This window comes from Armigeres subalbatus, chromosome 2 (genome assembly GCF_024139115.2).
Source record: "Armigeres subalbatus isolate Guangzhou_Male chromosome 2, GZ_Asu_2, whole genome shotgun sequence".
In the NCBI taxonomy this organism is placed as follows: domain Eukaryota; kingdom Metazoa; phylum Arthropoda; class Insecta; order Diptera; family Culicidae; genus Armigeres; species Armigeres subalbatus.
The window spans coordinates 193190085-193217129 of NC_085140.1; the positions used below are offsets into that span (position 1 = coordinate 193190085).

Below are 27045 nucleotides of genomic sequence, written 5' to 3' on the forward strand. Positions count from 1 at the left end.
AAAACATTATCCACCAATGCTAAAATCACTCTGTGTGGTCAAGCGGCAACCAGATGGCGGTAGTGCGCAAACGTCAAACACAAGCAAAATCGATGGAAGCGCCATCGGTGGCCGATTGACCACCTACATAAACTTAAATTAACCGTTAAAAAGGTGAACGATGGAACATGTGCTGAGTGAGACGTCTGTTTCTCTGTGGCCTTACCATCAAGCATGTATTTGGAAGAGGAAGTGGCGACAACAAATGAAGGAAGTTGCGACCTATTTGCCAAACAATTTGTAAGTGTGTTCTCCAGTGCAATTATCAATCCTGATGATATTCCTTGTTCTGTAAGGGATACACCGTCAAATGCCATGTTTTTTAATATTCGCGAATTTGATGACCAGGACGTTCTAAACGCTATTAACAAGTTGAAACACTCGGGTGTAATCAAACAGTCTGACATTGAGCGTGAAGAAATGCACAGTCATCTCGTTCTCTAGAAAAAGGTTGCCAATTCTCTGGGACTACCACATTGGGAGCGAACTACTGGAGAGGACGAACGTCGTAAAAGACCTCGGCGTTATGCTCGACTCAGAACTGAACTTCCGTGAACATTTCAATTACGTAATTAGTAAGGCGAATAGAAATCTTGGATTCATTTTCCGAATTTCTTCAGAATTCCGCGACCCATACCGCCTACGCTCATTGTACTTCAGTCTAGTTCGATCGGTTTTAGAAACAGCTGCCGGGGTTTGGAGTGGTTTGGAGCCCTTGCCATCAAGTTTGGATCGACAGGATTGAGTTTAGTCTAAATTTATAAGATACGCTCTGCGATCACTGCTGTGGCGTAACCCCAACGACTTTCTATCCTACGAAAGCCGATGCCGATTATTAGGAATGGACACTTTCCCGAAGCGAAGAAACAACATGAGGACCATCTTTGTCATCCCTCGGCCTCTCAGACAACGGAGCTTCCTTAGACTACAGTAACATCGAACTAATTATGCGCAACACGAGCCCATTGGAAACATGTGCAGCCTTTTCAATTTGTGTTATGATTACTTTGACTTCAATGTTAGTTATAGCACAGAGAACAGACGTTGAAGCTACACTCGCCATGTTGTGATAACTTTTTACTGATCATTTTGAATAACTTTGGAATGTCGCCGTTATCCCGTGCATAATCAGCGCTAGCGTCATAAAAAAATGCCACTGTGCGCTAGTGTCGTTATGCACGCAAGAGCATACCAGCGCCATCGTGTTGTCAAAATGAGATTGTGAGTTGCAATGTCGACGTCGATGGCGTTGAGGTTCGGTGTGTTTGTTTACACATGTTTTGCAAGAAATTTTGTTCGAGCCTCCATGTCTGTTCTCTGTGGTTATACACGCTCATTTGAATCTACTACTGGATTTAATGGTCATCGGTACCATAGCTGTTGGCCCGTTTAAGACCCTTGCCACAGAGACCAGATGTGCCAGTGACCGGCACCACCTGGCCCAATCTTCGTAGACGCCCTGTACCCGTCGGTGAGCACATCGGAGCCGTGCCGGTGGAAGGTGCGACGCTCCCATACGCTGTGATTATGAAATTAAAACATAGATAACATAAATACTCATTACATTTCATCCAACGATTACAAATTCATCGTATTGTTGAGAAAAACAACAAATAGGACATCAATTTTGTCCGTTGCTTTTACTAACATGCATCCACAGCTGGAACATATCACGTAAGAGGTCGTACACTTATTACGTAAGCAATTTTTCTGGGTTTTTCGAACCCTACCACCCCCCCTCCTCCCTTGTAAGATTTTTTTTCATAAAAAATGATTTTTTATTTAAATGGAGCGTATAAGATATTGACCAACCCCCCCTTCCCCCAAAAGTGCTTACGTAATAGGTGGCCCAGTTCTTAGGACTTGTTACTTGAATGTAATGAACTTACTTGAATGTTATGAGTAGCTCCTTGTTGCGTACCGTTTGTCCATTATCAACGCCGGCCGGCACTGGGATAGTTACCCGCTGCCGCTGAACCATCTGCTCATTGCTGGCGAAGTCCAGGCATGGATATTTAATGTAAATTCGCGTATCCTGATGCAATACCGACAGATGGAACCGCGTCACAAACGGTCCGATAGATATAGTCTCCATTCCGGTTCCGTCGCAGTACTGGCACATGCCAGTCTTGGTGCTTTAGGGCACATATCCACCCTGCTTATTGACACCGCGGACCCCTTGATGGGCAAAGGACAAGTCCATCATTACTTCCTGGGCACCATCAACATCTTATCGCGAATCGAAGAAATTATCGAATTCGGCATTGAACCTTCTGTCGCCGAAAGTTTTACGAAGCAACTCCTCCGATCGATCGTGCTGCGGAACTTCCAGTTCTGCGAGAATCTTTTGGGGCCATGCCCAGCCAGATCATCACAGCTCTGTGCATCTGCTCTGCTCACCACATCAAATTTGCAACGAAAACTATAAAAACCTTTTTCGCGGATATTTTTTAAACAGTTTGACGGTTTGAAAACAACGCAAAAGTGAGTAAAGCCTAAAACTCTGAGAAGTGAGTAAAAATTGACTCACTTGCCAAATATAATGTTACTCACTTTTTGACATTTCCATCAAAAAGCTAAAGTGAGTCGTTTTGACTCACTTTTGAGTAGATTCAAATGAGCGTGTAGTGTCTTCCGTAACCGTGTAATCAATTCTAATGTGTTTAGTTTATAGTATTTTATTCATGTAGACAATCAAGTCCGATGGATGTAAATTTGATAATAATAATAATAATGGCCCTCTGCTAATCTTCAGTTTCTATTCATTTCACACTTGCCGCTCGCTTGCGGTGTAAATCGAATCTGTATCTGCATTCCTTTCATCAACTCCCTTTCGCTTTGATTAGTATGGCACGGAAAATGCTGGGTAAAGCGTACCATTGGTACTTCGCGTACCTGAAGGAATAAAATAGACCCCATTTCGCGGTCCTTAGCCTCTTACCCAGCAACTCCTATCCCTACCTCCTCGTGGCGCTGGTCGGGATACGAGCAACCTTAGGGAAGATCGGGTAACCAACCCCGGTGCGAACTATAGTCGTATGCTGACAGGGAAGGGGGGTAGCCCACCGAAGATTCTACAGTTACCAAGAAAGACAAAAGTACAGCAAACGGATTGATTCAACGGCAACAGACCCGGCAACGAATAAAGGACAACGATTGGAAAGTCGGATCTTGGAACGTGAGAATTTTAAATGAACCCGTACGTGTTGGGCTCCTGGAGAGCTACTGGGAGTGTCCAAAACACGACGTACAGAGTGTCATCGGGGATGCAAATGCGCAGATCGTAAGAGAAAGTTTCTTTCGCCCTGTCATTAGTACGGATTGCCTTCATTCCGCTACCAACGATAGTGGTCTGCGATTTGTGACCTTTGATGTTGCTAGAGAGTACCCGTTCCAACAGAGAGCGGTACAGTGTAGCAAGGGCAGAAGAGAAATGAATCCACCGCACACGCTTAAAACGAAGACGGCTAATAACAAGACACACAGCTGTCAAATTCTTGCATATACAGTGTAAACATCATGTACACTTACGCCCCCGAACGACTCCCAGTTATAGATAGTAGAATCTATAGATGAGCGAAAGCATGGTTGAGTCGATTTTTTTGACCGTGCACGCGCGCATATGACGTCACAGCCCTTAACATTTCCATTGAAATCGTGACGTCATGCTCGTTTGGAGACACGTTTGACAGTTCGTTTGGAGACAGAGGATTTATCTTCGCTCATCTATATATTCCACTATCTATACTCCCAGTAACATTATCATGATTGTGTGCGTGATAAACCCAAGCTACATCATATGTGTTCGTTTGCGTTTGATGCAAGAAGAAATGTCAAAACCATTTCTTCTTGCATTGAACCGAAGACGGCTAATAACAAGACACACAGCTCCCTCTCTTTTTCAGTCTACACTTTCGAAGCGCCCTCATCGGGTCACGGAAACACTACGATGAAGTGTTTGTGTGTGTGAATTTGTTTCGACAGCGCGAGGACTAGAGAGCTTGCTAACGGCTAATCATCTTTCTTTTTCCAGCAGGATAGGATTTGTTTTCATCGGGAAACGTTTCCTGTTTGAAATTGAAAAACAATCAGACGACAACTAGCACTATTATTAGTGAAAATAATGTGCACGTTCGGATTCCTAGCTGTTGCGAGATCTGCTGCCAGTGGATAATAAATTCAAATAAGACAAATTATTCTTAGCACACCCCCCCCCCCCATTTATCCACATAAAAGAAGCTCGTGCACTTGAAGGTAATCGACATTATCCTCTTTTGTAAATAGCGGAAAATAATTGAACGCAAATCAAATAGGGACAAAATTAGTTGGTTTATAGTGCTTTGCATTTTTTTCTAGGTTCCTTTCTGAATTTACTTTACGATACCGTACGGTGTACCTCACCTAATTAATAAAGTTCACATCCAAATTGTTGTGTCGGTTTCAGCCATTCAATTTCGTCGATTTATCGTTGCACTGGATCATCGCAAATACCGTTTGCTACCATCCATACAAAAGATATTTTTCCGGAAAGAAACCGCTCGTGGTTCGGAATGTTCAATGCAAGAAGAAATGGTTTTGACATTTCTTCTTGCATCAAACGCAAACGAACACATATGATGTAGCTTGGGTTTATCACGCACACAATCATGATAATGTTACTGGGAGTCGTTCGGGGGCGCAAGTGTACATGATGTTTACACTGTATATGCAAGAATTTGACAGCTGTGTGTCTTATTGTTATTAGCCGTCTTCGATGAAACACACCAAACACGACCGCTTCGGAGTAATGTCTTATTATTATTATAATCTTTATTAAAGAGGTTTTTAGCCCAAGGCTAGTTCACCTCCGATATAGTAATGTCTTCTTTATTCTCAACCCAAGCTTTACCATAGCTCGCACACAGACCTATCACCACAGTATCCATTGTGTTTGGCCCATAAAAAGCAACCTTCCGTCAAAATTCAATGTAAACACGGAAAACAGGATTTGGGCGTAACTGGAAATCATGTGTAAAGTTCAAGTCGAAATATCACGTGTTCAAATGGCTGTCAGTTGACCAGGGGACTGAAGAGAAAGCTAATACGCCGAATTATACGCCTACCCACCATTCATTCAATATGGCGTACACTGTTTTTGTTTTAATTTCGTTTAATTCATGATAACAACACTTCGGAAGTATCGACGAGCTGTTTTTCGACATAAAGAAGCTATCCAGCTTTCCACGCTCGGTAATGGCGGCTTGTCGGTGTGTAAAAATCAATCAGTCACTGTATCTTTTGACACTAGCTGGAGGAAAGCTCACAGGCGTTCCTGGATGAGGGGAAGGGGAAAAAGGCCTTTTCGACAGTGAGTTTTCCTCCAGCTAGTGTCAAAAAATACAGTGACTGATTGATTTTTACACACCGACAAGCCGCCATTACCGAGCGTGGAAAGCTGGATGCAAACACAATAGGCTCGATGTCTCTTCTTCTTCTTCTTCTTCTTATTGGCATTACATCCCCACACTGGGACAGAGCCGCCTCACAGCTTAGTGTTCATTAAGCACTTCTACAGTTATTAACTGCGAGGTTTCTAAGCCAAGTTACCATTTTTGCATTCGTATATCATGAGGCTAACACGATGATACAGTCGCGATTCGCTGGTTGGGCCATGACCTCGGCCCAACTAACGAATTCGGTTTTTTAGTTGGGCCAACTGACAGCCATTTGAATATGTGTATACCGACTTGAACATCACAAATGATGTCCAGTGACGCCCAATCCCGTTTTCCATGTTTACATTGAATTTTGACGTATGGTTGCTTTTTAGTTGGGCCATGGCCCAACCAGCGGAGGCCCAACTAAAAAGTGACCCAAGTATTAAAATCCCAACCAGCGAATCCCGACTGTACTTGTATGCCCAGGGAAGTCGAGACAATTTCCAATCCGAAAATTGTCTAAACCGACACCGGGAATCGAACCCAGCCATTCTCAGCATGGTCTTGCTTTGTAGCCGCGCGTCTTACCGCACGGCTAAGGAGGGCCCCACAATAGGCTCGATGTACCTCAACTAATTGCAAGTTTTCGTCAGGAGAAGTTATTTGCCGATAATTAGCACTAACTGCGTAGAAACCAGGAGGGTGAAACGCCTGTCATCCGCGGTACAATGGCACTCTACCCAACATCGTTTTTGGTACTTCTTGTTTTTGGTACCCAGTTTCTGTGTAGTATACCCGAATTCAGCGCTCATTTTGGGTGATTGGTTGGTACGCAGTTAGTGCTAATTATCGGCAATTAACTTCTCCTGGCGAAAACTGTATGGCTTCTTTATGTCGAAAAATAGCTCGTCGGTACTTCCGAAGTTTTGTTATCATGAATCAAACGAAATTAAAACAAAAACATTGTACGCCATATTGAATGAATGGTGGGTAGGCGTATTAGCCTTCTCTTCAGTCCCCTGGTAGAAACCAATCACCCAAAAAGAGCTCTGAATTCGGGTATACTACCCAGAAACTGGGTACCAAAAACGATGTTGGTTAGAGTCAGTGGCGTAGCCACGGGGGTGGTTTTGGACATAACACCCCCCCCCCCCAAACTTAATTTTTGGAAGAATTTTTTTTCGAACCTTCTCGAATTAAAAAAAATGTTCAGAAAAACCCCCCCCAGACCAATTTTCTGGCCACGCCGCTGGTTAGAGTGTCATTGTACCGCGGATGACAGGCGTTTCACCCTCCTGCAGTTGACCCAACTAAAAAACCGAATTCGTTATTTGGGTCGAGGTTGTGGCCCAACCAGTGAATCGCAACTGTAGAAGTTGAAAAGCAGGCCAAGTTCCAGTTGGAATAAAAGATATTTTAGTTACTAGATAAAAATAGTCAAATCGTATGGATTTTCCTTCTTTGACATTTAGTTCCCCTATCCTCGCCAGCAAAAGATGTTCCGGACAGCGACGACAGCGACAATCTTTATCTAGTAACTAAAATATCTTTTGTTGGAATCCAGCTTTCCACGCTCGGTAATGGCGGCTTGTCGGTGTGAAAAAATCAATCGGTAACAGTAGCATTTGACACTAGCTGGAGGAAAACTCAATGCGAAAAGCTTTTTTCCCCTTCCCCTCACCCAGGAACGCCAATGAGCTTTCCTCCAGCTAGTGTCAAAAAGTACAGTGGCCGATTGATTTTTGCACCCCGACAAGCCGCCATTACCGAGCGTGGAAAGCTGGATGCAGTTCAGAGTTCGGATCAGTTTTTTCTACTGATTCCAAATAAATAACAATATCGATACCCCTAAACCAAGACAAAATTTTCAAAACGACTTATCTGCTTTTGTAAACAAATATTCAAACGACGATTTGACGAATCTGATAGCTCACCCACGCAAACCAACACCATCAATAGGTAGAGGAAGGAATCCTCTACCTGTTGATGGTGTTGGTTTGCGTGGGAGAGCTATCAGATTCGTCGAATCGTCGTTTGAATCTTTGTTTACAAAAGCAGATAAGTCGTTTTGAAAATTTTGTCTTGAAACATCCCAATTGTTAGATAAGTCGTTATGAAAAATCATGCACGCTCATTTGAATCTACTCAAAAGTGAGTCGAAATGACTCACTTTAGTATTTTAATGGAAATGTCAAAAAGTGAGTAACAATATATTTAGCAAGTGAGTCAATTTTCACCCACTTAGCAGAGTTTTAGGCTTTACTCACTTTTGCGTAATTGTTTTCATTTGCACTGTCAAGCACTTGGAAAATTTTTCGTGAAACATGTTCTCGCATGTTTTGTGAAAAACAAAGATTTTTAACGACTCGGAAATATTCCGGACATTGAAGGTACCGTATTCCTGTTAAAATATATTATATTTTTATATTCAAAGTAAATTTGATGATGTGAGCAGAGAAGATGATTACAGTTGGTGGTGATGATCTTGCGGGACATGGCCCGCAAAGATTCTCGTAATACTGACAGAGGATTCGAAGCCAAATTCGATGATTTCTTTGATACGCGATATGGTTTTGATGGTGCCCACGAAATAGTGATGTACTTTGCCTTTGCCAGTCGACCCTCGGTATATATTGTCAGGGTACGGGAATGCACATCAAATTTCCATGCGCTGAATGTACGGCACAGGGCAGAAATTTCAGCGGAAGCGTGTAATCTTCCAGTGCCAGGCGGCGATGAGAAAGGACAGACGGTGAGAATAAGCATGGGAAACAAGGAGCTGTTTATTACATTCAAGTAAGTTGCTAAGAACTGTTAGTACTCGTTACATGATATTTTTCTAGCTGTGAGTACGCATGTTTGTAAAAGAAAATTATTTAACTATGTTTCAATTTTATATTCGCAGCGTATAGAACAGTCACTGACACGGTTCCGATGTGCACGCCGACGCACGTATTTTTCGCTCAAGCGGTACTCAGTAGCATACGGGAGCACGGCGTTCTGGTGAGCCGGGCACATCTTAGCACACCCGCGTCTGTCTCCGTGGCAAGGGGCTTAAACGAGTTATCAGGTAGCACCAGCTGGAGCTGGAACGGGATGCATCACTAGAGACCCTGGAGCTAAAACGGGATGCACCAACGACCTTAGAAGAACACCTTCGACAACACTTGAAACATTTGTGTCTCCTGGAAATGAATATGCTTTTACAACTATAAGAATGAACTGATTTGTTAGATTAGTAACTGACTTGGAACGATTGTTAAGTTATTATTTGAAACTCGATTTGAATGTAATGTTGGAGAGAAACTCAAATGTATGGTATATGTTACTTCAACTAATAAATCAATAAATAAACTGGGCGAAGTAGATAGCATTTTGTTAATTACAATAAAATATCATTCCATTATCAAGGGAAATGCTCTCAGCATTTCCAAAAGTGAGTAAGAGCTACTCACTTTTAGTCGGAAAAAAGTGAGTAAGTCTAACTCTAATTTTGACATAATGCTACATTACTCATAAGTGAGTAAACATACGGTTACTCAAAAGTGAGCTGTTCCACTTTTTTTCAAAGTGAGTCAAATTTGACTCACTTTTGAGTAGATTCAAATGAGCGTGTGCTTGATTTGCTTGATGTCAAATGTGAATCACCCCTCAGAGTGTCAGTCAGCTGCTTAATCTAGTACCAGTTTTCTTCTAGTACGCTGCCGATTGAAGTTTGCTCGTGGTGGTATTTTATTTATCATCAAAAACCAATCAGAATCATCCCGCAGTTAGAAACAATCAGTGCATTAGTTTGACTTTAAACGGAGTAAGAGCGTGAGCTGTTCGGTAGTCAATGGATAATCGCGAGTGTACGGGAAGGTGCTAATATCAGTACAGTAATTGTGTTTCGGGATTACGGCCATTGAAAAATATTTCAGTGGCTGATATTGTGTGTATGATTCGAGGGCACGTAGGCCAGTGTGAGTGCGTCGAGCATCCAAGTGGAAAATAATATCCAAATCGAAAGAATTTTCTGTCGGTCGAACTTTGGCCTGTTGGCCGATATTCTATTCCGGGTTTTGCTCACGATTCGGGGCCGAATGTAAACAAAGTGAATTTGGTTGGAGATCGTGCGGAGCTGGATTTGTTTTGAAGTGAATGTAATTAAAGCGTGTTGCCGGTTTGGTGGTTTTATTCTAGAATTTGCCATTCTGTATTGTCCGAATCGCAGAAGGCTTTTAGTGACCAGTGAAAAACATCATCCAAGAAAAGTGTGCTCTGTTTTGGCGAGGAAAGTCAAGTGCAGTGTTCTGCTTCAGAAGAGTCTAGTGCCTAAGGCACTCGAGTGGAAAAGTTTTTATTGCGATAGAAGAATTTAAAACTTGCAGTAGAAGGTTGCGTTGAAACGCTTCGCTTGAAAATGAGCACAGAAGCGGAACTACGGCGGCGAAACATCGGTGAGGGAGATTCTTTGGGTGAATCGCAACTCAAACCCGAGGACATTAGCGCACAGGCCCCACAGGAATCTACCACAGCAGAAAGTTCTGATCATGTAAGTTTATTTCAATGTCAGCAGAGTGTCCATCAATAATGAAAATGTGTATGAATTGCAAAATTGACGATGACCAGCGAGATGGGATAAATTTATCGATTTTTCCAAAGTAACTCTCCCTTTGCTTCCCCATCACCATCGCGTAGACAACTTCTCTGGAACAGTTTCCCAATCGTCACACAGCGCCTGTCCGCTTGAAGTCGTATATATTTATTTTGGTTTCGTTCATTCATCATAGCGAAGCGATGTTTTGAGTTGCGAATCGGTTCGGTTGGAAGTTTTCTGAGCCAATCAACGAAATAGAAATATTTCGAACCTGCTGTAGGTTATTCAATTTATTTATGGAGTTTAACAAAAGGACATTGTGCACTCAGCTGAGCTGACAGAAGGACAGCGTGCGTGTCTATTATCTTAATTGGATTTATTCCTACCGGATTTCCACTTGTATGACAATCGCCAATCGATAACCAAAAGGAAACTTTGCTTAGCGTAATTCGCAGTAGAAGGTTTCGTAATTTGAGTTGTATATCTATTATAGCGCCCTATATTTTATCATAAATTTCTATAGCTTCAATTCAACCGAGGCTAGGTAATTCACCTCGAAATGACTTTTTGTACATTATAGAAAGGTTACAGGCAATGTGAACTTTTCAATTTTCGTTATTTTTTTCTTTATTTCTTGACATTACAATGCTTTTTAATTTTACTTCACATTTGTTTATATGTTGATGATGAAGAAACATCATTTCAATTCCTGTCGTATTTCCTTTTGAATTCTTTATAAGGTCCTCCTCGAATTCCTCCGGAAGTTCCTTTTGGAATTCCTCTTTGAATTCCTACAGAAGTTCCCCCGGAGTTCCTTAACAGGCATCCTAGGCATCTTCCATAGATTTCCCCTTTCTTTCCTTCAGAATATTTTCCACGAATTCTTTCAAAAATGCCCTTGAAATTGCGTGGGAAAATTAGACAAGAAATTCCCTCGAATTCTCCTGAAATGGTCCCTGGAGTTTCTTCAGAAATGATTCCGAAAACTATTTGTAAATTACTTTAAAGACGCTACAGAATTCCGCGTTTTCCCCCTCGGTAATTCTTCCAAAAATGTTTATTGAATTTCAATTGCGAATTCTACCATAAATAACCCGGAAAATTCATATGGGTAAAAAAGTTACTTTGAAGATTATTTATTAAGCCGAGTCAATTACGAGTTACTGAAGAGGGCCTGACTATTGCGGTAGAAATACGTATCTGTTAAATCTGGTAAAATTAAAATGGGACAGTGCGAATTCGTCGTATGACAAGTTCATACGGGTATTTCCTCCAAAGTATTTCCAACTCTTTCAAAAATTCCTCCAAAAATATTCTCTGAAAATTCTTTCCGAAATTCCCCCGGAAGTTCCTGCCGGAATTCTCCTGAAGATGCTGCAGAATTTTCCGGGAATTTTCTACAGGAGTTCCTACCGAATGTTGTAAAGAAATTACGGGTTTTTTTACATACATTCTTCCGGTTTTTCTTCTACGAGCTTCTCCGGAAATCCCTCTTAAAATTCTCTCAAAAAACAATTCTATAGAAATTTCTTTGGAAATTCTATTATTTTGATTATTTATTTATTTATTCAGACTAAGGTCGAAGTGACCTGTGCGGTATATAAGTCTTCTCCATTCGGCTCGGTTCATGGCTACACGTCGCCAACCACGCAGTCTACGGAGGGTCCGCAAGTCATTTTCCACCTGATCGATCCACCTTGCCCGCTGCGCACCTAGCCTTCCCGTGCCCATCGGATCGTTGTCGAGAACCATTTTAACCGGATTACTGTCCGACATTCTGGGTACGTGCCCGGCCCACCGCAGTCGTCCGATTTTCGCGGTGTGAACGATGGATGGTTCTCTCAACAGCTCATGCAACTCGTGGTTCATTCGTCTCTTCCACGTACCGTCCGCCATCTGCACCCCACCATTCTTTCGAAAACTCCAAGTGCGCGTTAGTCCTCCACGAGCATCGTCCAGGTCTCGTGTCCGTAGAGGACTACCGGTCTAATGAGCGTTTTGTAGATTGTCAGTTTGGTACGTCGGCGAACTCTATTCGATCGGAGCGTATTGCGGAGTCCAAAGTACGTACGGCAAAACTTCCTCCTCCCAAATCTTGGTAATGACCCAGTGCAGCGCTCTAGCCAATGCCTTACACCGCTATTTAAAGCTCCCCTGGTAGTTGTTCAACTTCAGGGGCTTTGTTGTTCTTCAGCCGGTCAATCTCCTTCTGGATTTCATGGAGATTCGGAGCCGGAAGTCGCGTGTCCTGCGCGCGTGCTCGTAGGTTCGTTACCATACCGCCACCGTTGTCTGCCATATCGCCATTCAGGTGCTCTTCGTAGTACTGTCGCCACCATTGGATCACACATATCGGGCTGTGGCACGTGGCCCTTACGTGAACGGTTCAACTTCTCATAGAACTTTCGTGCGTTATTAGCGCGGTACAGTTCCTCCGTCTCTTCACGGTCTCGATGTTCCTGATGGCGCTTTTTCCTCCGATAAATCGAGTTTTGTCTGTTGTCTGTCCGCGCCCGTTTGTCAAGCAATCTCGCCCATGCTGCATTCTTCTCCTCAACTAACTGCTCACATTCGCCGTCATACCAGTCGTTTCTCTGATCCGGAGCCACCGTGCCTAGTGCAGCGGTTGCGGTGCTTCCAATGGCGGGTCGAATATCTCTCCAGCCATCTTCAAGAGATGCTGCGTCTAGCTGCTCTTCCATTGGGAATACCACTTCCAGCTGCTGTGCGTAGTCTTGGGCTAGTCTACCGTCTTGTAGCCGCCCAATGTTTAGTCACCGTGGACGACTCCGACGCGTGTTGTACACCGTCGAGAGTTTTAAGCTTAGCTTAGCTTAGACTGACTGTACATATCAATGGTTGCTACTCCGTGATTGATCAGAACTGGTGCAAATTGCACTACGATCCAAGTGAATAGTGGTTGGGATTTACCAACTATTCTCGAAGTGCACGTTTCAGCAGCTCGCAAATGTTGATCAATAACGGCGCCGGCCAAGTCCTTACAGTCAGTTGGGAAAGGGAGGGAATGTGAGTGTGTGGTAATTGTTGCTACTAGAGACCGAGAATACCTCTGCATCTCCACATTTACCACGGGAAGGAAGTAGTGTTAGTTGGGTGGGGTAATCAGTAACATAGATCGGGATTCACCATGGAAAGTGATGTGACCTATGAAACTTCTACACAGCAGTATTAGCATTTCCTTAATTTGTTCAATTGTTCATTCTTCGCGAGAATAAACAATCAATCGCTCAAAGTGAGCGATTGTTCATTTGAATTTCGGATTAGGCGCCCGCGTTATCATTTCATTAACGTAAGAAAAGTAAAAAAGAAACGGGATTAAAATTGAAAATAATTGATAGTAATCGGAAAGCTAATGTTATTCAGCAACCCTTATTTTATCTCTATTTGACGTTAGGTAAGAATGTAAGTTTACGTTCATTTTACATGTCGTTTATTTTGCATTACTTTCGCGCGCGTGTGTGTGTCACTTGCCTTGACCAGTATACCGTAATCAGGATCTCACTGGTATTAATCCTGATGTGCCGGTTGGCACTCGTGTTGGGCTTGTTCGCTTTGAGCGGCACACGGTCGCTTCCCAGTCTACATAAAATCGCACATGGTGCAATACAAGATGCTAAATTGGAGACGATATACATACATGTTGTGTGGAAAAGTACCTTTATCGCCTGCACTTCAGCATCCTACACGACACCATATACGTTCATGTGTTGACTGGGTTTGATAGGGCCTGCTTATGGACACATGCAGCTTTTTGTAGAGGTTTAACAGAGCCCACTGTCAAACCCCACCACATCCTAGGCAGGCCCCCTAACTCGCAGTGGCCATGGGGAGGGGTCGTCAAGCCCTTGGACATAGTCCCTGCTGCCCCTTGTACACCGTCGAGAGTTTTAAGCGCAGACATACTGCAACGAGGTAGTGGTCCGATTCAATATTCACACTGTGATAAGTACATACGTTCGTGATGTCGGAGAAGAATTTACCGTCCATTAGAACGTGGTCGATTTGGTTTTCCGTTATTTGATTAGGTGATTTCCATGAGGCCTTTTGGATATTCTTGCGGGGGATGAAAGTGCTTCGGACTACCATTCTGCGGGAGGCTGCAAAGTTTATGCATCGTTGGCCGTTGACCGGTCTATACATTTCCTCCCTCCCTACCCGAGCGTTCATGTCACCGATGACGATTTTGACGTCCCGCAGTGGGCATCCATTGTATGTGTGCTCCAGCTGTGCATGGAACGCTTTTCTCTCGTCGTCGGGTCTCCCTTTGTGTGGGCTGTGCACGTTGATGATGCTATAGTTGAAGAATCGGCCTTTTATCCTCAGCTTGCACATCCTTGCGTTGATGGCTGTCGTCGCCCCGGTTCCCAGCTCGTTGGTGGTGAAACAGTTTTGGTAGAAGGTAGCCGCTCGATGCCCGCTTTTCCAAACTTCCTGATTTATAAACTGACTGACGATTCATCACAATCTAACACTAGGCGTGGTGAACGGGAGCGCAGGCTTCCAGGTAAGTTGCTTGATTTTTTAACCGGATTCCGAGCAACCTCTGCCGGACGATTTTAACCTCTTCAGATCCTCCTGTATCCTACGTTGAATTGGAAAAGCGTGTAATGACCGAGATCAATGGCTGGCTGCAGTTGATGAAGAGCTGAAATCGCTTGAGGCCAACAAGGTGTGGAAACTGGTACCCTGCCCGACCGGGGACAAACCACTCCAGTCAAAGTGAGTTTTTCGCACAAAGTAAGATGAAGATGGAAATAATATTCGACACAAAGCGAGACTGGTCGTCAAAGGTTTCAAACAGAAAGCCTATCTTGACCAGTGTTGGGAAAAACTCAAAATCTCAAAACTCATGAACGATTCAAATCAAGCGTGAGTTGAAACGCACCCAACTCGGCACCTAAAAAATCATGGCTGAGTTGAATCATCCATGTGAATCATCGTAGGATTTCTTTTGTTCTCCTTCGTAAATTAACAGTAAATTAACGTTCAACACATAGAACAATGGATACTCTTGCGTGTGTAAACAATAAATTGCCTTCAAATTGATTTTAAACACTTTTTGGAGCGAAATGTTTTTTTGGGAAATGAGTGAAATTATGCGTTTTAGCTCGAAAAACTCAGACGTGATGCATTCCTTTAAACTCGCAAACGATTTAGTTCGCGCGGGAGCGCTCGATGATTGAGTTTTATGAATGATTTTACCAACACTGGCCTTGACTACACTGAAACTTATACGCCTGTTGCAAAGTTGGAAACAATTCGTATTGTATTAGCAGTCCGGGTTCAGAAAGGGTTCTATTTACACCAAATGGATGTCAGGACAGCGTTCCTTCATGGCGATCTGAAGGAACAAATCTTCATGGCGGTTCCGGACGGCATCAATACGAGATCCGGTGTTGTGTATCAACTATTGGAATCACTAGGGACACGGCAGGTATTTCCGTCCATCGTCGTAGGGGCTAAAACCAACGAAAGCAACGTCCATTTGCTAGAACTCCACTATAGCAGAACGTATCTCCTGAGCTTACGATTTGGTACGTATGAGTTTTACAAAAAAGCGTCTCTTTTATTGGTTTTCGAGACTATGACGAACAGACGAACAGGGATGGGAAAAAATCAAATTTTCGAAAAATCGGGAAAGATCAAACTCACCCGCGATCTTACTTTTAAATAATCAAGTGATTAAAGCTCGCCAGCGATCAAAAATCGTTTGAAAATCGTATCTTGGTTTGAAGCATTTACCGTTACTTTTTGAACTCTTTTTCCTTACTACCATGAAACCATAACGCTAAATAGAAGATATAACGTGACTGTTGACAATTAGCTGATATTAGTAAAGAATAATGATTGAATGAAAATTTTGTGTTTATTATCGTTTGAGTACAAAATTTGAGAAGTTGTCGCCGGCGAAAACTCGTCTACTGTTTTCACGTGAAAAGTTTTCACATGCAAATTGCAATCATTGTCGTCTGATAATGATTCAGCAAAACACTGCAGACGAAAATACCTGCCGTGTCCCTATATGGCCTGAAGCAATCTCCGCGTTGCTGGAACGAAAAGTTTAATCAATCTCTGTTGAAGTTAGGTTCAAAACAACATGACCGACGAGAGGAGGGAAGATGCCATTTTCGTCGTTCTGTATGTGGATGACCTTTTGATAGCCGGAAAGAAGCTGTCAACTATTTTGAAATTGAAACTTGAATTAGCCCGGATGTTTTCAATGACTGACTGTGGTGAACTAAACCATTTCCTTGGAATGAGGATACGTTACGAACAAAAAAGAGGAAGATTGACTTTGTCTCAAGGAGGAAGTCTATTGAAGATATTCCACAAGTTTGGCATGTCATAATGCAATCCATCGAGATCTCCTATGGAGTGTAAAATAATCGAAATTTTTTGGTGAAGTCCACCTTTCTTCACTTGTCAGCTCACTTTCAGACGCATTCATAGTCAGCACTGGACTGTCAATATTCGATTGAATATTAGTCATAGAATAATTATGCACATTTTACAAGCTGATAAATTATCTGAAATCTAAACACGTTTTAAATGAGTGAAGTAATTTATCACATAGAACTGAATCCGATTTGCATCCGTGAGGCACTTTCAACGGTAAACATTAATATAAACAATGCTAATTAATGTTTTTTTCTGCACATAGTAAACACACTCAGTGACAGTCGAATGAATGAGTTCGTGGAGTAGTCGTCTGACTATTTCATTCTATGTTTTGAATAATCATGCGATGTTTGTCAAAATTCGGACTGAAGTAGCTTCATGAAAATGAATATTTCACGCTCTGGTTGCAACTTAATCGACAAGAATCCGAAGGTATTTCAGAACCATATAGAGAACTATTCGGGAACCTGATGTATATAATGGTGTCTACTAGAGTGGATATTAGCTTCCCTGTTGGATACCTGGGGAGATTCCAAGTGCAGACTGGGTTACAGCATTGGACGGCACTCAAGCGAATAGTACGTTATTTAAAAGGGACACAAAACTTTTCCCTCACATTCACGCCAGATTCTGGAGCAAAGCCTTTAATTGGATTCTCCGACGCAGACTGGGCTACTGATACTGAGGACCGGAAGTCAGTAAGCGGTTTTGTTTTTAAGGTATTTGGATCAACCGTGGCTTGGTCTAGTAAGAAACAGACAACAGTTTCAACTTCATCAAGTGAAGCAGAATACGTGGCGTTAAGTGCTGCAGCATATGAGGCAATATGGCTGAGAAGATTGAACCAGTGACGGTATACGAAGATAACCGTGGATGTATCGGCATGGCTAAGAACGTAGAAAGCAAGAGAGCGAAGCATATTGATATCAAGCATCACTTCCTTCGAGACCATGTCGCTGCAGGAAGGCTACTGGTGGAACCGATTGCTAGCAACAAACAGTTAGCTGATATCTTCACCAAATCCTTGGACCCTGGACGATTCGAAGAACTATGGAACAATTAGGAATATTCCAACGAGAGGGGGTGTTAACGAAGTAACCGTTGGACTACTGTCAACACGCCTTTCAGTCTCGTTCGCACCGTATTCCTTCAAGTTTCTACGATGAAGCATTGGGCAACATGTTCCATGTAATTAAAAAAACGGCGTCGGTAGATTTTGAGCGCCCATTAATGACAATAGACATCTAAATAGCATAAAAGTTGACATTTTTTTTGACTCCGACAATAAAATGACAAAAACGACTTCAAAATTTTACGAAGTTTGTTACAACAGCGTTTCTTGGACGATATGTTCTGTGTAGGATATCCAATAGGGTGGCTCAAATTAGTATGGGAAAAACTTTTTACAATTTTTTTGATGGGCCGCCCTCTTTTTCGATTCTATTTGATGCCTTGATGCTCTGGACCAAATTTCAGCCAAATCGATCAACGTTTGGGCGGTGCTAAACTTGTTGGAAGTTTATATGCAAAAAAGTATGTATGCAGAAACATCCAAAAACGGTGAAACTCAAGCAATGTCATGTGTCTTTCTTCACCTCTTTGGAAGCAGTGGCGACGATAAAGGAGCCATGCGTTAACCACACAAACGTTCAAGAAATGATGGAACACTCGAAGATAGTATTTTTTCGTGCCGATGTTAGTACGATAAATTGCCACCAATTGATCGTTGAGATCAATACCTCCCATAGCTTGGTTGTAATCCTTGACGACTGCTGGCCTCTCGATTTCGACGAACTGTTTTTCCTTTGCAGACCATCGCTTCACCTGCAATATGAAATATATGGAAGAAGTATATTATATTTTATTTTATTTTATCATATCGGCCGGTTGAATATCGCCATATGTAGATATGAGATGAATAATTTTGTTGTCCATCCACTTGACGACTTTGATCCCGTCGTCAGAAATCCAAGAATCGTGAGAACCACGTCCATCTTTCTTCAACTCATCCGACTTCATTGTAACGTTGGGTATACGATTCCGTCTGATCGTACCAGTATACTCGAATCCTTTTTCTTGTAATTCTTTCACCACCGCATAAGAAGAGAACCAGTTATCGGCAAACAAACGGAAGTGTTTATGTTGCTCTAAAGACGAAACCAGCTTCAAAACAATATCTCCGCTCACTCCCCATGTACCAGCAGCGTCATTATTGCTCTTTCCTTCATACACTTCAAAATCATGCAGGAATCCACTTTTACTTGCCCTTCCAGTAATTTTGATTCCAAATTTATGTGGCTTGTTTGGATTATATTGCCGAATATTGCACCTGGCTTTCGTTGGGACCATGATTTCGTCAATGCTCTGTTCAAATTCGATTTTCGATTTTCGGGTTCGATTTTCAAAAAATTTGCTCGTACTGCATCAATGAAAGGGCGAAACTCGAAAAGCTTATCGTACCCAGGTTCTCCGCGAAGTTTCATTGACGAGTTAAATATCATTGAAATGAAGAAATCGCTTTATTTCTTCGAAACGATTGCGACACATAACATCGGCGATAGGAGCGTATCTAGTATCAGCAGCCCAATACATTCGGAAAGATGGAACTTTTACAATTTACATCATTAGCAGCATTCCCAAGTACTGCTCTATTTCTCCTGAAGTGATCGCTTTATCCTCTTATTATTATTTATCCTTTATCCTTTATTTCTGTTGCGCGTATTTATTTGTCTCGTGAGCAATGTTGTCTATAATACTTTTATCCAGGATAATTATTGATACGGGGTCATAGGTTTATTAGGAGGGGCATGATAATTGCTATCACAGCTCGGAGGATTCACAGACGTATGATCACCTTTGCACCATTCAGGAATTAACTGTTTTTGTTGAGGTTTTCCTGGTTGTCGATTATTTTTTTCCTTACGACCTTTGGTCCGAGTTCCTACAACCTTTTGCTGAAAACAAGGTTGCGTCTCGACAAGTACCGTCTCTGCTTCATCCCCGTCAGACGTGTAATCAAACAATTCGATATTATCCGGTAACGGAAGTGCGTGAGGATTTAACTGATCTACTTCATTCTCATCGTCACTCAGATCTAAATTCTCGACATCCGATTCGTCCCCTTCGGGAACGATGACGAGGTGAATAACATCAGCATCTTTAATCAAACTTTCAAGTATTCAACTAGTAAAGGAAATTGAAAGTCGGAAAAACTTACTTCTGGATACTGTTGTTTTCGGAGTTTGCTTAAGAATCCTGGCTACTTCATCAGTACCCTCTTGGAATCCACTCAAAGCACTGAGTTCCTCATCGAAGAACCCTTCAAATTCATTTTCCGGATGCAACGATGTGGCTGTTAACAACAAATCCAGACAGAATGTAAACAAAGACATTTTTTTTCCTCGTTGATTTTAAGCACGCCGTGCACCCAGTGGTGCTTATATGCATCATACAATTTTATGTAGGGTATCTGTTCCATTATTAATAACATGCTCCTATATCAATAACATTCGTAAAACAGGCAATTTAGGCTCAATTTGTGTCGTGTTTTGTTGTTTTCCGGCGTGCTCACTGCTGAAAAAAATCACAAAAATGAGAAACAAAACAATTAGCGCACCAATTCTTTGTTTTCGAATGGTATTGATTTGGGTACATGGTATGAATTCAAGGAGCAGTTCCCCTATATTACTTTTTGCACGATAGACCAAATTATTTACAATTATTCAACACGTTATTAAACAATAGTTTTACTAGAAAAACATTTTTTTCTTCATTTTTGATTATTTTCAATAAAAAATCAAGTGTTGAAATTGTCATTTTTTTTTTTCACAAAAACACTCATTTTTTTGTTGTTTGTTTTTGTTTGTTGTTTGTTGTTTTTTTTCTCCATATCAGTCTTTAAGGTGCAACATGTGTGAGATGTTCACCTAAGTTTGTGCACCCAATCAAACATTGCTTGCTATGTTCGAACTTGCACAGCAATCTGAACACGAGCCTGAACTCCGATACACCCAGGCGCAATGTACAATGTTCAAACATTGAGTTTAAACTTGGGTTCAAACATGTGCGCTTGCACACGAGAATGCTACGCTTGGGTAAATGAACGGGTTGCTAGGGAAACTATTGTTGATTCTTCACGTTTCCCAGCCTTGTTATTCATATCTCGAATAAGAGAATTTAACCAAACTTCAATGAAGATATGATTGAAAAATTGAAGCATGTTGTGCACATTTTTCGCGTTTATAGAGGTGAGGTCTTGATTCAGGCCTTTCATTCAGGACGTCTTAGGTTCGAATCTGCTCTGAGCGGAGCTTTTTGTTCCATTTTCGAGGTTCTGAAAGCAATTCTTCTTAGGATTTCGGGATTCTGCAATCACCAAAAAACTGATTAGTTCATATTTCTAAAATTTTGGGATAAGATTTTTCTGACACGTTTATATTCATTCTACTTACTTTGCGGTAGTACTTGATAAATATACCGAGAATCTGAAGCGAAGTTCTGGATTGCATAGAGATTTCTTTATTCCAGGGAGAGGGTTTTCGACCTTTTTGAAGAGCCTTATGATCAACGGGACTTTAATTCCAGTTTCTTAATTTTTTAGATTATCATAATTGGAGATTTTATCTTTTATGAGAGCCATGTAGTTTATAAGACTTTTATGTTTAAGGATTTGTGGGCTCATTTCTGAACTGGAGCTCCATCGTTTGTGAATTTTCTTTGTATTGCATAATGTCATCGGCGTATTATTTATACATAGCAATATAGAATACATCATGAACAGACCCTTACTATCTTTTTAAATTTCTATCAATTTGAATTTTTGGTTAACAACCTCCCTCCCCCACTAAAAGTGTATCTTAGAGCTTTTTGGAATCAACATCTATATTTTATTCACTATATGCAAATCCCATCGTATCTAACAAAACAAAATGCATACTTGCATATGTAACGGATATAAAATAATTAGGGGCTACATTTTAGACGGACGAACAGAGACTTATGTATTTTACCTTGTTTAGAACATAAACGCAAGGACACTTTAAATAATCATTACATTGAAGGCTGCCGGTTGTCTTACCGGAAAAATGCACATCATATTCAACATTAAGAATAACATTAAGAATAATATCTGAAGATTGTATGCAAAATGTTGAGTAAACAAATTGTTGTAATATTGAGATATCGGACTGAGTGCAAACCACCTGACAAGGACTGAAAAGTGGCATTTATAAAACTAAAACTATTCATGTGCCATTCCTAAAAAAATCCAAAGACAAGGATTCAAACACTAGTGTCCTGAGTGAACGCCAAACTAGTTACCACTAGGCCATCACCGCTACTCAAGAAGAGAAACCACTTGACCAATATGAACAGATGAACAGTATGCTGTGTGTAAATTGATGTTTAAACTTCCATGTTCAAACCCGTGTGTTTGAACTTGGGCGCACACTCGTGTTCAAACCGGGTGCGATTTTGGTTCGGTTTATGATCAACTCGTTTTGGATCTAGTATGCATGTTTGAGTGCGAACTTGCACACGGGAAAACTGCACTTGTTTAAACGCGGTTCATGTTTTCGTGAAGACTGCTCCATATAAATATAAAAGGATTTGTATGGGAAAAATCTTACATGAGGGGAGGGGGAGGGTTGAAAACCCTATAAAAATTGCTTACGTAATTAATTAGTTTACGGCCCCTAATTACAAAACTTAGATTCGTACCATGGTTTGAACTACATTGTTTATGGTTTGAATTAAATTCGTACATGGTTTGAACTACTGGCAGCAGCTCCTAAATATAATACTAATTACATACATGAAACGCTGAGGAAAACTATAGAAAAGCAAATTTTGTTTACTATTCATCTTCTCGCATCAGATTAGTACAGCCATGAGTCGATGTTCTGTGACTCAAAATCGACTCATAGGAGCAAATTATGCCAATTTAAAAAATAATTTCTGGGTTACTGTGATGGTTCCTTCACACAACTTTCCATAGATTTGCTATTCCTCATCTCGATATTCCCATGAGTCGATGGTCCCTTCAATGTCTACTCATGGAGATTTGTGAAAATCGTCTAAATATTCTATATGAAAACCGCGAATTTTCCATATTGGAAATGTAAACAAAATGCTCCAGCTAGGCGCAGAACATGGCTGCATTTACAAGTCCAAACCACGATACACAGTTCCAACCATGATCAGTTTTTACCTTGTATAAATGTTACTATTTTAATTATTCCAAACTGTTTCGGAATTGTACGATGATGTCAATCGATTACAGATAAAAATATCTTTCTTTTGATATATTGATCTCACTCCTGTGTCATAAAATGTGTCCTTTACGAGCTTTTTGAAATTGTGCCAATAGTGGGAGGAATTTAGCGCAAATTCAGGACGTTTTTAAATCGCTCCATTTTACTTCTTAAGCAATATGTACGAAAGTTTAAACTGTTTTAGGTTTATTTCCTGCCAATGAGATGGTAACCATGATACGCTTTTCACTAGTTCAAACCATGATTGGATACCCTACGGCTGGCAAACTGCTTCGAAAAGAATTATGCAACGGTATCATCAAAGGCCTGGTGCAGTGGTTTCTACTCTATTCAAAGTCCCGCCAGTAAACCCAAAAAAAAAGAGAATTAGTGTGAAAGCTAAAGTAGGTTCTTCTACAGCAAAGAATTGATTGTCAATGAATTAATATTTCTGTATATTGATACCATTTGAGGTGATTCATTCTTACAGATTCGCAAGCAAGTTTGCTTACGCGTGACTATTCGATTATTAGGGCGATGCCATACTGACGGGTCGAGCGATGCGGAGCGCGTCCAAGTACTCGTAAACCAGAATATCAGCAAGAGGAATTCTTTTGTTTTGGACGCGTGAGTATGTCATCGGCCTTATGTTTTGAATACGATTTTCTAGCACTTTCCTTTATATGTATGGTAATTCGTCATCCAATCTACAAGAAATGTACTATCACAATAAGAAGAGTCTTTCGATCTGTTCAACAAGCAAGCAGTCATCTGTCGTCTATTTTGGTACACATCATCCACCGCTAGCATCATGTTTGAAAACAACAACAACGCTCACGTTGCGTCGTTTTGTCGCTTTGAATATTACGTGGCGTGTAGTAGTGGCCAAACGTGGGTTTGTTATCAAGCAACACCGGCGATGGTCTGATCGAGTGGGCCCATAGGTTTGACGAACACCAGTTCGTCATGGGGCTGTACGGACGGCACGGCAATCAAACCATCAGATGATAAAATTGATAAAAATGCCGGCCGGCTTTGCGGAAGCCAATTGACGCAAGAATGGCTGAAGCGCGCGCGCGTCGTCACTGCTGGCTGATTGCTGGGTACGATTCGAGTGCGTGATACTTAATGCCTCATCATCTGATTATTATGAGGTAACTGCTCCGATTTTAAATCTCATCGCTTTAATTTTTTGTTACAAATGCAAAATAATGAAACGTAATTTAAGGAATTTGAGTGTAAATTATTGTGAATCATCGCACCTATTAAATTAATTACTTTTAGAAGTTTTGTATACCTACTTGATGTTGATTCTTGCATCCCATCTTTTGAACGTTGTTTGTGACAAATTCGCATGTACAGAAATGTTTTTTTGAAAATTGAATGGTGTTAAAAAATAGATCATTTAAAACAGACATTGCAATTTATCCCATCATTCGACCTTTGGAGCAAAGATACTGATGATATGCTGGGATATCGATCTAAGTTATCTATCTGCTCAGTAAACAAAGTGCAATGTTCGCCATGGAGAAAAGTTTTTTTCACTGCTTTTATTGTAGCAACGCCCTCGCAACGTGAACAAACCCCGAACCGCGCTGGATATCAGGATCATCATCAAATGCTCAAATGATAATATCTTTCCAGAGTGCTCTTTGATTAGGGATAATATCTTTGCACAAGCAAAGATGATATCCTGTGCTCAGATGATATTGTAATGCCTGATTTAAAATAGGAAATTATTTACAGTTTTGCCTTCCGCGTAAACTAAGTATACGTAAAGGCTATAGGATAACTCCAAAACTGAACTTTTGATAGAAGGCTCGCCCCAAGGGTCCCTCTTGGAAAAAAAATTATTTTAGTTCGGAAGCATATTATTCAATATTTTGTCTCGATCAGGTTGATTGCATTGAAGATTTTTTAAATTTGTTCATTCGACGTTTTGTCCCACAGCTTTTCATACACTGCTCTGCTTGGGGTAGATATGATTCTAAAGTTTTTGAACTACTGACCGCCATGCATATTATGTATAATACAAAGTTTTGGAATAAGAAATTTTATTTTTTTTTAATAAGTTTTCATTGGAATTGTAATACATCCGCCATTACGCATTTTTGTTCGAGGTACCCCCTGGGGCTAGCGAAGGTACCCCCAGGGGTACATGTACCCCAGGTTGAGAACCGCTGTACTACCAGAATGTGCGCGGGCTCCGTACTAAGGTGGACTCTTTCTTTCTGGCTGCCAGTGAATGTGACTACGACGGACCCGTAATGCTGGGTAGACACCTTTGCGTGGTGTGTTACGGGGTAAGATCTACCACGGTTACATTGCCAGCTACAGGCAAATCCTGACCCAACGATTACCTTCCTCATTATTCAACTCCGTGGTACTTATGAGGGTGTCGCTAAGTCGGTGGCCTCTCGTTAAGTAAGTACTACATCAACACTTCCTTCCTCTCCCTAGTTACGGTGAAGATGGGCGTGGCCAGGAGTAGTAATCCTCATGCTTTTGTTATTTTGTTTAAGACTGGAATCAAGGACCACTCCCCTTCTTGATTTCTGATAGCATTCTAGATAAGGATCTCAAAAGTAAAACATGAGTATCACTAGTGTCCAATCTACGAATTACACCGTAACAATGCTAATGCTAATGCTATGCTAATGCCAGTGAATGTGAATACGACGTATTTGTTTTGACGGAAACTTGGCTAGACGAACAAATCCTCGGCTTACAGCTATTCGGTCCTAAGTTTGCTGTTTACCGTACAGATCGTAATTCAGCTAACAGCACTAAGTCTCGCGGAGGAGGAGTTTTGATAGCAGTCTCAACACGCTGGAATAGCTACGTTGACTCTACATTGACAAGCATAGCATTGGAGCAGTTATGGATTAGAATTTCTACGACAGATCGATTGGTTAGCATAGGAGTATTATATCTACCTCCAGACCGGCGTAGCGACATAAATTGCATTCGGGATCACATGAACTCTTTAAGCTCTATTAGTTCCAACCTTGACTTCAATGACTTCGTATGGCAACTAGGAGACTATAATCAACCGAACTTGGAATGGGTTGCATCGGAAGACGGGTTTATGCATGTGAACCCCCAATCTGTTTTGTCCACCAGTAGCTCCGCATTGGTCGATGGTTTTTCGTTTAATGGCTTGACTCAACTCAATGGAGTTCCTAACAGAAATGGTCGGTTTCTGGATCTCGTCTTCACCAACGATGCAGCTAAATCTACTAGAACCGTTTCCGAAGCCATCGATCCCCTCATCTCCCTGGATGCTGATTATCCTACTCTGGACATAGTCGTCAACCTTCCGCTGTTTACGTTCGACGATGCTTCTGACGTTTACCAAATGTACGACTACCGCCGAGCTTATTATGATAGTATTTGTGTATCTCATGTATTGACTGGTCACCCATCAAGCTTGACCTCTGTGTAGATGATGCTGTTAATTATTTCACTCGCCAAATTCGTCGTTTAATTGCGGAGCACGTGCCCCTGTGTCGTCCGAAGTCTAAGCGTCCTCTAAGTCGAACAGTCGTTCAACCGTTCCAGTACTGCATATCGTGTAAACAATCGATTCCTTTATCTTCGTTACGTGCTTCGAACGTAAACATCACTCCGTAGAAATCCCAAAAGTTTTTGGTCGTTTGTTACCTCCAAACGAAAGGAAGTAGGTCTGCCTTCGTGCTTGCATCTGGGAGAAGAAACCGCCAGTGATGGAAAAGTGTAACTTGTTCGTTCGACATTTTCTAAGTACCTTCAATGCCACCAGGGCCACCGCCGATCAAATAGCTGTTGCAAATCAGTTCACGCCTTGAAATGTTTTGGATTTACATGCGTTTATAATCGATGAGCAAACCGTTTTGTCAGCCATCAGAAAATTTAAAAGTTCGTACACTGCCGGCCCGGATGGTCTTCTGTGCTCAAGAATTGTTCGAACTCGCTGGCTACCCACTTAGCCAGGATTTTCACACTGTCGCTCCAGGAGGGAAAGTTTCCTGATGAATGAAAGATGTCGCACATGTTTCCCGTTTACAAAAAGGCGACAAAAGAAATGTACAAAATTACCAAGGCATCACATTCTTATGTTCTTGCTCCAAGGTATTCGAGATAATCATGAATGACGTTTTATTCAGTGCCAGTAAAGCGTACATTTCTACTGCACAGCACGGCTTCTATTCAAAGCGCTCTGTAGAAACGAATTTAATAGAGTTTATTTCGCTTTGTGTTCGTACCATGGACTCCGGTGGTCAAGTTGATGCAGTTTATACGGATTTAAAAGCAGCGTTCGACCGCGTCGACCATGGAATATTGCTTGCAAAGTGTTAGT

At 41.5% G+C, this 27045-nt stretch overlaps 2 protein-coding genes across 3 annotated transcripts in view; both read left to right on the forward strand.

The window, feature by feature from the left end:
- The first annotated feature begins 7972 nt into the window (after nucleotides 1-7972).
- LOC134215676 (uncharacterized) lies at nucleotides 7973-8727 on the forward strand. 2 transcript variants are annotated; one of them, XR_009980265.1, is made up of 2 exons: nucleotides 7973-8252; nucleotides 8362-8727. XR_009980265.1 is itself a non-coding variant. In XM_062694810.1 (2 exons), the coding sequence occupies exons 1-2, from the start codon at nucleotides 8053-8055 to the stop codon at nucleotides 8562-8564; spliced, it is 396 nt and encodes a 131-aa protein (XP_062550794.1). In that variant the 5' UTR covers nucleotides 7973-8052; the 3' UTR covers nucleotides 8565-8727. The 2 variants fall into 2 exon arrangements, 1 of the variants encoding a protein (XP_062550794.1); XM_062694810.1 differs by having other exon boundaries at nucleotides 8369-8727.
- Nucleotides 8728-9197: 470 nt separating this feature from the next.
- Nucleotides 9198-27045, forward strand: part of LOC134211437 (phosphatidate cytidylyltransferase, photoreceptor-specific-like) — an 83468-nt gene continuing 65620 nt past the window's right edge. The window contains exon 1 of the mRNA XM_062688288.1: nucleotides 9198-9990. Within this exon, the coding sequence (XP_062544272.1) occupies nucleotides 9859-9990 (132 nt within the window). The 5' untranslated portion in view covers nucleotides 9198-9858. The remainder of the gene's footprint in view (nucleotides 9991-27045) is intronic.

Excerpts from the sequence above, each read along its gene's own strand:
- LOC134215676 (XM_062694810.1), top strand. The coding sequence starts at position 8,053 with ATGTACTTTGCCTTTGCCAGTCGACCCTCGGTATATATTGTCAGGGTA. Across the intron at positions 8,253-8,368 it reads GAGCTGTTTATTACATTCAA|AACAGTCACTGACACGGTTC; the intron begins GTAAGTTGCTAA and ends CGCAGCGTATAG.